The sequence below is a fragment of the Colius striatus genome, chromosome 10, assembly GCF_028858725.1.
Source record: "Colius striatus isolate bColStr4 chromosome 10, bColStr4.1.hap1, whole genome shotgun sequence".
NCBI classification, from domain to species: Eukaryota; Metazoa; Chordata; class Aves; order Coliiformes; family Coliidae; genus Colius; species Colius striatus.
In genome coordinates this window covers 4,063,317-4,072,684 of record NC_084768.1, presented here as the reverse complement: position 1 = coordinate 4,072,684, position 9,368 = coordinate 4,063,317, and the positions used below count along the sequence as shown (strand labels likewise).

Sequence of the window (9,368 nt, the reverse complement as noted above, 5' to 3'; positions counted from 1 at the left end):
AGTATGTTCCTAAAACCTCCTTTTGTGCAGGAACACTGTCTGAGCCTGACCTCACCTCCTCATTGGTGGCTGCTGCAGGGGCTGCCCATGGTTTCTCCCCCACGGCGGGCAGCGAGGCCAGGGGCTGCCGGCAGCACCGCTCCTGCAGCCGGCCGGGGCCCAGCTGGGCAGCAGCCAGCCCGGCTGCCCCAGCACAGCACACACGGGCAATTAGGGAAGCCCAATGTAGGTCACCGGTGTCCCTGGGGCCTCCCTCGGGTAGCACAGAGCTCTTGCTGGCAGCGAGCAGCGTGGGAGGGAGGCAGGGAGGCTGTTTTCCTGCTCTCTTGGGGCCTGGAGAGGTTTGCACCCCACAGAGCATAGCCTTTTGCGTGCCAGCTTGCACAGAAACCTCTTCACCCCAGGAGATATGGGCTGTGCTGGAGGAGCAGTGGGTGGTGGCACAGGGAGCAACTGCAGGAGGGTGTGCAGGAGGCTGGGGTGCTACACTCAGGCAGAGTAAGAGAAATGTCCCGAGACGTTTCCTGAGAAAGGAAGCGTCAGGCGCACTTTTCCTCGCCGGAGGAATCGGGTTTCCCCACCTTCCACAAAGGCTCGGGTTCAGCAGAAGTGGGGGAGGCTCCAAACTCTTCCTTCCTCGTGGCTTGGGGCTTGTTTTTTTTAAAGGCTGCTGGTAAGTGGCAGCATTCAAGGAAAAAAAACCCCAATCCCCCCTTTCCCAGAGCTCATCAGCTGGTGGTTCAGGGAAAGGCTTGGGAGGGGCAGGGACCCAACCCACGCAAGGACCAGGGCACCAGGACCTTGCCCACAGCCAGGACAAGGAAGCAGCTGCTGCAGGAGTCCTCGTGCCTGTGCCTTAAGCAACAGGATTAGGAAAGCAAAACCCAGGCTTCGAGTTTCAACTTTATTTCAATAAACAAAACCAAAAACCCCCCAAACAAAACACTACCCAATTTCAAACAATTACATGAACATAGCTGCTTTTAACAGGCAACTGCTAAGAGCCGGGTGGCTGCAGACCACCTGCTTAAGGGCATTCTGGTTCTCACACCTCCCAGTATAAATAATTTTTTGCATCAATATCATAAAATAACTTATTATATATCTTAGCATAAAAACTTGAGTCAACAATCCCAAAAATACAATAAAATCGGCTGTAAAAGGTTTCGATTAGGCCTCTTTAAAGGTATCATTTCATCCACAAACTGGCAAGTTGCACTTTAAGAAACGAACCAAACCACCAAGCAGCAGGCGTGCAGGGAGCTGGCTGTTGTGGGTGAGGAGTGCCCAGCCCCTCCCCTCCCCTGCCCCGTGGCCTCAGGCCGGGCTCACCCCTGGCCCAGCCGCCGCCGCTGCTCCTGCGCTCCGCGCTCAGCCCCAGCGCTGCCGCCTGGCTCGGCTCCACCACACACCACCGAGTGCCACTGCAGCCAACCCCCCTTCACATCAGTTTAAATCTCTTTGTGTTTGTTTTTTTTGTTGTTTTTTTTTCCTTTTTTTTTAAGCTCCCCCCCTCCCCCGTTTAATCCTGGTGCTGGGACAGGGAGGTTCTTCCTGAGCAACTGCTAAAGTATTGCAAAACGTCAGTGCAATGGGGTTCAGCTGGAGCACGGCGCGGTCACCGCTCGGGGAGGTTGATCACTGGCACCCACTGGTCCATGTAGCGACTCTCCCGGCAGAAGCACATCAGCTGACTCAGCGCTGGATCCTTCCACTGAGAGGCGTGGGGGTTCTGGAAAAGGACACGGAGAGGGGAGCGCTTTAACAGAGGAGCAAAAACAACCCACAGGAGCAAAGCCGGGAGCATGAATCATCTCAAATTGCCACGAAGGGGAGAACAAACAAGCCAACCCCAGAACCGTGCGCGGAGTCTGGCAGCCTCGGCTCCTCCGGGGCAGAGGAGCCAAGGGTAAACCGTGCGTTAAAAACTCAGGAGAGAAGCTTCCCTCGGGCCGTGGCAGGGACCCCACGGGACCCCGGAGCCCCGCGGCAGCCCCGGAGCCCCGCGCCGCGGCCGTGCCCCAGGCACCGTCAGTTCCGGTTTTACCGACTGGCATTTTGAAACTGCGCTTGGTTCCAGGCTTTGCAGGACAAAGCGACGTGCTCTGCATATTCATCATCGCTCACTGGAAAGACGAGTTCCGCCTTCCAGCTGGGCGGCCGCAGCAGCGCGGCCCCGGAGCGGCCGCCCCCCCCTGCGCAGCCCGGCCGGGAGAAGCGGCGGCCCGAGGGCTCCGAGCAGAGCGTCCCGCTCGCACGGTGCACGGAAAAGCAGCACACGAGCCCCGGCCCTGCGGTGCCGTGCGTCCCCCCCGGCCCCGCGGGCTGCTGACCGTGACCAGGACGCAGTGCAGGTCGGCAGGGGGCTCGGGGCCGGCGGCGGGCAGCAGCAGCTGGGCCAGCCGCGCCGGGTTGCTGACGCGCAGGATGTTGATGTCGTTCTCGCAGCAGAAGGCCTGGATGAGGGTGAAGTGGATCTGCAGCGCCGCGTCCCCCGCCTCCTCCTCGTCGGCCGCCAGCAGACACAGCACCACGTTGTCGGGGTCCCTGCGGGGACAGCCGCGGTCACCGAGGGCCAGTGGGAGGAAGGGGCACAACCGGCGGGGGGGAAGGAGCTGCAGGGAATACCACTCACACGTTGAGCAGCTTGGCGGCCTCATAGACGCCGAGGGTGAGGCTCCGCTGGCTCAGCGCCTTGCTCAGCACCTCCTCCAGCGCGTCCCCCGCCTGCTCCATCCTGCCGCCGGGACAAGCACAGACCGGCCGCCGTCACTTGCGGGCCGCCGTCCCCCCGCCCCGCGCCCGTCCCCGGCCCGCGCCCGCACCGACGCGGCGCCGCGCCTGTACCTGCCGGCGGTGCGCTGGTCCCCCGGCAGCTCCTCCAGAGTCATAGTGCAGCCGCGGGCCGGGGCCGCCGCCCGCACCGCTGCCCCGCGCCGCCGCCTCTGCGGGACAAAGGCGCCCCGCGGGCGTTATCCGCCGCGCGCCCGGCCAACCCGCGCCGGCCACATTTGCATACCGCCCTCCCATTGGCCGATGCAAATGAGGCCGCTCCCCTCGGCCGCCGAGCGCGGCCGCTCTGACCCCGCGCCCCGGCTACCGGCCGCGCCGCCGCGAGACCCGCGGAGCAGCGGCCGCCGATTGGCCGGCGGGGCGAGGCGGGGGCGGGGCCTGCGCAGGGGCGGGGCCGCCTCTCCCCTCAGGCGCGCGGGGCCTGGCGCCGGCCGCGGGGGACGCGCGGCGCGCTCCCGAGGCGCCAGCGGCGGCCCGGCCCGGCCCGGCACGGCACGGGGGCAGCCGCCACGGCGGCCACGGCCCCCCAGCCTCTCTTCGCTCTCGGCCGGGGCCGCGGCGCCGTGCGTGGGCTCCGCGGGGTTACGGCGGGTGTAACAGCACGGGTCAGGCGCCAGGCACGGCCCGGCACGGCCTCAGCGCCGAGGCCCAGGCGGCAGCGGGCCTGGCCAAGCCCAAGGGCCCTGTGCACCTCGGCGCTGTTGTCACCCATGAGGCCTACGAAGGCCACAGGGTTGCCTTTGAATTGACCATTGGGACGAAGTTGCGTCTCTTTGCTGCCAGCACAAAGGTTGCCCTCTGGCCGGGTGAGTGCCAGTGCGCTCAGCAGCTGAGGCCTCTGCGTGTGTTGTGCAACGTGTGGGACAGTCTGTAGCGCTGGCGAAAGCAGACGGCGCTGCCACGCGCGGTTTTCAGCAGGAATGCCACACAGCCATCCCTGAACAGGCTGCTGCCGGCAGCGTTTGGCAGCTGATCACAGTCGGTGCAGCTGCCTCTGTGCCAGCAGGCGACTGGGGGGCCCCACAGCCCCCCACGGGCAGCACACAGTGCTGGTCTCCAGTTGCACAATGGGACTGAACCCACAGCCCCGGAGGGAGCTCTGGGGCCGGGGCAGGGGCCGCTGCCCTCTGCGTGCCCCCCGTCCTCCCAGGACCTCATGCTTTCCTCCACACAGGCTCCAGCTTTCACATCTGCCAGGTCTCCTGGGAGCGTTTCTGATCCTCGTCTGCCAGTGGCATCTTTTGTTGGTTTGGAATTGGCTCCTCCCCATCCTGCACGAGGGAGGTCAGAAGCAGGGCGAGACCTTTCTGCCAGGTCCCTGCCTGGGGTGGAGGTTACCCAGACCTGGCCTTAGAGGATACCCCACCGCCTCTTGTACCATTTGAGATGTCAGTTGAGATGTATTGTACTATTGTATCCTGTACTATTGAGATGTTGGACCCAGAGGAGGAAAGTAAGCAGCAGTCTTCAAATACATACTTTGTGCTTGCAGCATAGTTTGGCTTCCTGGCCTGGAATATTAAGATGGCCTGTGGAGAGACCCCAGACTTCGGAGGCAGCTGCAGCAGCTCGGGCAGGGACTGTGGCCGGCCCCTCGGGGACCTGTGCCCGTGCCACGGCCCGTGTGGGCAGCAGCAGCGCTGCTGTGACCGGCGCCTTTGCCGACGTGAGCAGGAGGGGAAGGCAAGCAGCAGTGTTTCTGAGGGCTGCAGCCTGGTGTGCATCCTTCTGCGGTGAGGAGCCATCTGTTCCCTCTCTCCAGTTTGTCTCTGCCAGGCCACATTGTAATCTCCTGGTGAGTCATGGGCATTGCAGCTTGCACTCATACTTGCCAGAAATACCTTTCCCGAGTGCAGTCTGGAGCCTGTAATAGTCCAAAGTTACAGGGTTATGCTGGCTTACTGCAGGGGCAGCAGGGACGGTGGCCTTTCAGCAGAGCCACCAGCACACGGGCTGCGCCCACGCCAGCTGGCTGGCTGCTGCCCCAGAGCCTGGGCACGCTGACCTCGGGCATGGCGTGCTGCTGGTAGCAGTTGTGTTGCAGATGATGCCTGCCAGCACGTCCCTCTGCAAATCCCCTGGCTTGGAGAGCCATGCTGGGCTCTGAGTGCTGCCGTGGTGAAGCAATGCTCCGTGTGGGCCAGAGCTGTAAGACCACCGTGCAGCCAGGGGCTTGAGCTCACTCTTCTGACGCTGACTGAGCTGAACCACGGGTGTCTGAGCCCTGCAGAGGGGCAGCCAGCTGGCTGCCAGGGCTTGGGCAACACCTCGCCCTGCCCGGCCCTTCTGCAGGGTTTCCAAGTGCTGAGTTGAACTCGGGGGTTCTCCAGGAACTTACTTTTGCTGCCATATGGCCCGTCTCAGCCCGGGAGACCTCCGGGGAGGATTTCTTCTAATGGGAGCTGTGTCAGAGATCACGCTTTCTCAGCTGTCACTGCAAGTGCCAAAACACTTGCCCAACCCAGGCTGCGGGCTGGCACGGCCCCACCGGCTCCGTCAGGCGGGGGCCGCAGATGGGCCCCTTGGTGGTCCCTGCCGGGGCTTTTGGCAGCCTGTGCTTCTAGGTTTGCTTGCGTCAGTGTTTTCCTTCGGCTCGTAAGCAGCAGCAGCAGCTGCTTTGCAGGGGAGCGGGTGTTGGCTGGACAGTGGTGCAGGGTGCCGGTGAACACGCTGAGCGATGCAGAGCAGCCTCCCATGGGTCACTTAATTAGCCCTTTGGGAAGCCAGATCTGGGTATGAGGCCATCTCCTGCAGCAGAACACAGAGCCGTTGAAGTAGCCACTGGGTTGTGTTGGCTGTGGCAAGGAAAGCTTCCAAAAGTGTGCGTGAGTTCCCTTGGCTCCGCTCTCGCTGCCCATTGTCCTGCCGCCGCAGCCCTGGTGAGACATGACACGACTTAACGAAGCCCACGGCATCAGGGGAAAGGGAAAGAAAGCTCCTTTTGCAGCAGGTAGAGGGGCAGCAGATGGCAGGAGCGCAGCAGAACAGGTGGGAGCATTGTGTGGTGACCCTCCCAATTAAGTTCGGTTAATTTGCTGTGTCTCTATTAGCAACTAAAGGCTCCGGCTTTGCTGCAGAGCCCAGGGTGTATCTCACAGGCGGTCTGGCCACGCAGCCCCATCTGTGGCAGCCACACAGCTAAATCTGTCCTGAAGGCAACTGAGAAGCAGCTGAAGCCTCTTTTCTCTCTCCTGGGTAGCAGCAGCTCTCTGCTTTGCGCTGGCAGCACAACAGGCCACGTTCTCAAACTGCCTTTCCCCCGCAGGTTTCTGAGCTGGGGCAGTTTTCCTCCCCTCCCATTGCCCAGGGGAGCAGCAAGGGGTGCCCAGGAGGCACGTGGGTCCCTCCTGTTTTGCAGTAAGGAGAGAGAAACAGGCTGTGCTGGAGATGTGCTGTGGCTGTTGTCCTGGGGAGCCCGGGATGGAGTTGGTCCCGCAGTTGTCCCTCCGCCGGCTCCCAGCTGGCAGCTGCTGCTAAACCTCCCTTTCATCGCCTGCCAAGCGCAGCCAGGGGGGCTTTGCTCCCCCCTTGCTCTTTAATCCTGACTTTCCTAATCCGCCAGGCTGCTGCCTGCAGTCCCCTCCACATCCAGCACTGCAGAGAATTGGGGGCCTGGGAGCTGCCTCAGGCTTGGCCAGCAGAGCTCCACTCTTGCTCCCCAAGCTGGCAGAGCCTCATCCTCAGATGCTCTCTGGGCCATGGGTTTTAGCTGCCGGGTGGTTCCAGGCAGCTCGGAGGGTTAGCACACGGAGATTTAGGAGATGCCCACCCGAGTCCTGCCTGTGGCTCAGCGGCAGCTGCTGTGGAAGGACATTCTCAGCCAGCTGGAGACGTGTTTCCAGCACGTAAGAGCACCAAGTTGTTAAAGCTTTTGGGAGTAAGATCAAACATCAGATGGTGTCTGTGAGAGGTGATTAAGCCTAGTTCTTGACACAAGGGTCGGCAGCCAGCTAAGCCCTTCCTGGGGGGCTGTGAGGGGCTGTGAGGGGCTGCCTGCCGGGTGGTCCCAGCTACTGCTGCTGCTACTGCACCGGGAGCCCCACAGCACGGTGCCAGGGGTCCTTCAGCTCCTTTGCACTCGCCTCTGTGCTGTCCCCGTGCTCGTGTGGGCCCACTCCTGTTTGCAGCCATCACTCCCTTGCTCCCCTGCCTTGCTATGTCCCATGTGGGAGCTTTCACCAGCTCTGCTGACCCCTGCCCGCTCCGTTGTCACAGGAAGGTCCTTGGTCTGTCTCTTTGCTCAGTGTTGCAGCAACACATTGCCTGCACCTCTGAGCAGCCCTGCACCCAACCCTGCTCCCAGCCCTGCTCCCAGCCCTGCTCCCGGCTGTGCTCGCGTGGCAGGGCCATGTGTTCCGGGTGAGTGCTTTTGCTCCCCTTTGCCTGTGCCGGTGCCGAGGGCAGCGCTGGGTGCTGCAGAGCAAACACCAGCTTGCACATTCCCCGGGGCGGCCTCTGGTCCAACAGTCATTGTGTTTTCCCAGCAGTGCCCGGTCCCATGTGGTTGGTGCAGGCAGCAGCTCCCGTGTTCCCTTTGCCAGGCCAGGGCAGCTCTGCCCACAGAGCCCCCTGCTCCTAAGCCTCGGTGTGCCCAGCTTCAGCTCTGTGGCCACAGGGTCAGGTTGTGTGGGTGCAGGTGTCGGGTGTTGGGCACCCGCCGGAGCCCAGACAGCGCCGGGCAAAGTCCAGGCACCAGGACAGCCCCGCCGTCTGCCGCGCCGCTCCCCGGAGCTGCCGCAAAGGCACCACCAAGCGCTGTCCCGTGTCAGAGCCGCGGGGCAGCACCCGCGGCCGCTGCGTGAGGCAACGCTCCTGCCCGTGGGGCATCGGCTCTGCAGCCCCTCCGCAGTCAGCGGCCCCGGGGACCCTCCTGTTTGCCCCGGGGAGGGTTCCCCCCACACCTCCTCTGCAGAACTTAGCCCTGCTCCTGAGCGCAGCCGCACACGGGAAAGCAGGGAACTGGTTTTGTCCACCCTGCTAATTGCAGGCCCCTTGCGTGCAGCTCCTGCAGGTAGCAGGGAGGTCACGTAGGGACAGGGTACCAGATTACATTCATTCCAGTCAGTTCTGTCCCCTGGGAGGCGCTGACTGGGGAGAGTGGTCGGGCATGAAAGGAGAAGGGGCCTCAAACAGAACCCTGATTCCAGTGGCCGTTGCAAACTGTGTGCGTGGAACCACAACATGTGCTTGAAAGCAGAGCTGAGTGAGTGTGTAACAGGTGGGAGCACAGGCAGCTGTTTGCAAGAACACTCTGCAGAGTTCCTAAGGGCAAGGAGCCACTTCACTGGCTGCAGCAGTGCCCCTGAGGCAGCAGAGCCTCGCTTCCAAGAGCCATTCCCCCTGCAGCAGCGTGGGCAGGGGCTGGTGCATGCATCACCCTCCCCTGCTGCTCAGAGAGGGGAGGGGAGTGGAGAGGGAGACTCATAGAATCGTTTTGGTTGGAAAAGCCCTTTAAGCTCCTGGGGTCCCATCCCTGCCCTCACCCTGCCCAGCCCACCACTAACCCATGGCCCTCAGCATCTTGGCTTTAGGATCCTGCCAGGGCTGGGCACTCCCCCAGCTCCCTGGGCAGCCTGGCACAGGGGCTGACACCCCTCTCAGGGAAACAGTTCTGCCTCAGCTCCAACCTCAACCTCCCCTGGGGCAACTTGAGGCCTTTCCCTCTTGTCCTGTGGCTCATTACTGGAGAGAAAAGCCTGACCCCCACCCCACTACAGGGAGTTGTAGCCAGTGATGATGTAGGGAGGAGGGAGGGGAAAGGAGAGGGAGGGGAGCAGCCAGAGCCCAGGGTCATGCCCTGGAGTGACTTGCAGCCAGCTGTGCCCTCGCTTTGGCTGCTGTTCCCGTGGAGCCGGGACCCTTTGTGTCCCTGTGTCTGTGCTCCCAGCTGCAGACCCGTTCGTGTCCCTGTGTCCGTGCTCCCAGCTGCAGACCCGTTCGTGTCCCTGTGTCCGTGCTCCTGTCTCCTGGCCATGGGTCTATTTGTGTCCTCATGTCTGTGCTCCCAGCTGCGGGCCCGTTCCTGTTCCCGTGTCTGCGCTCACAGCTATGGGCCCATTCGTGTCCTCGTGTCCATCCATTCATGTCCTCGTGTCCATCTGTTCCCGTTCCCGTGTCTGCGCTCCCGGCTATGAGCCCGTTCATGTCCTGGTGTCTGTCCGTTCGTGTCCCAGTGTCCATCCATTCGTGTCCCCGTGTCCATCTGTTCGTGTCCCGGTATCCGTCCGTCCGCTTCCTGGTGTCTGTCCATTCGTGTCCTGGTGTCCATCCATCCGCGTTCCCGTGTCCGTCCATCTGCATCCCGGTGTCTGTCCGTTCGTGTCCTGGTGTCCGTCCGTCCGCGTCCCGGTGTCTGTCCGTTCGCGTCCCGGTGTCCGTCCGTCCACGTTCCCATGTCCGTCCGTCTGCGTCCCGGTGTCCATCCGTCCACGTCCCGGTGTCCGTCCGTCCGCGTCCTGTGTCCATCTGTCCGCGTCCCGGTGTCCGTCCGTCCGCATTCCCGTGTCCGTCTGTTCATGTCCCGGTGTCCGTCTGTCCGTGTCCTGGTGTCTGTCCGTTCACGTCCCGGTGTCCGT

At 62.7% G+C, this 9,368-nt stretch overlaps 1 protein-coding gene across 1 annotated transcript; it reads right to left on the bottom strand.

The window, feature by feature from the left end:
- Positions 1-890: 890 nt before the first annotated feature.
- GADD45A (growth arrest and DNA damage inducible alpha) lies at positions 891-2,955 on the bottom strand. Its single transcript, XM_062003658.1, has 4 exons — positions 2,848-2,955; positions 2,636-2,737; positions 2,334-2,547; positions 891-1,732 (listed from the first exon to the last, which is right to left on the bottom strand). The coding sequence occupies exons 1-4, from the start codon at positions 2,889-2,891 to the stop codon at positions 1,619-1,621; spliced, it is 474 nt and encodes a 157-aa protein (XP_061859642.1). The 5' UTR covers positions 2,892-2,955; the 3' UTR covers positions 891-1,618.
- Between the last annotated feature and the right edge of the window lie 6,413 nt (positions 2,956-9,368).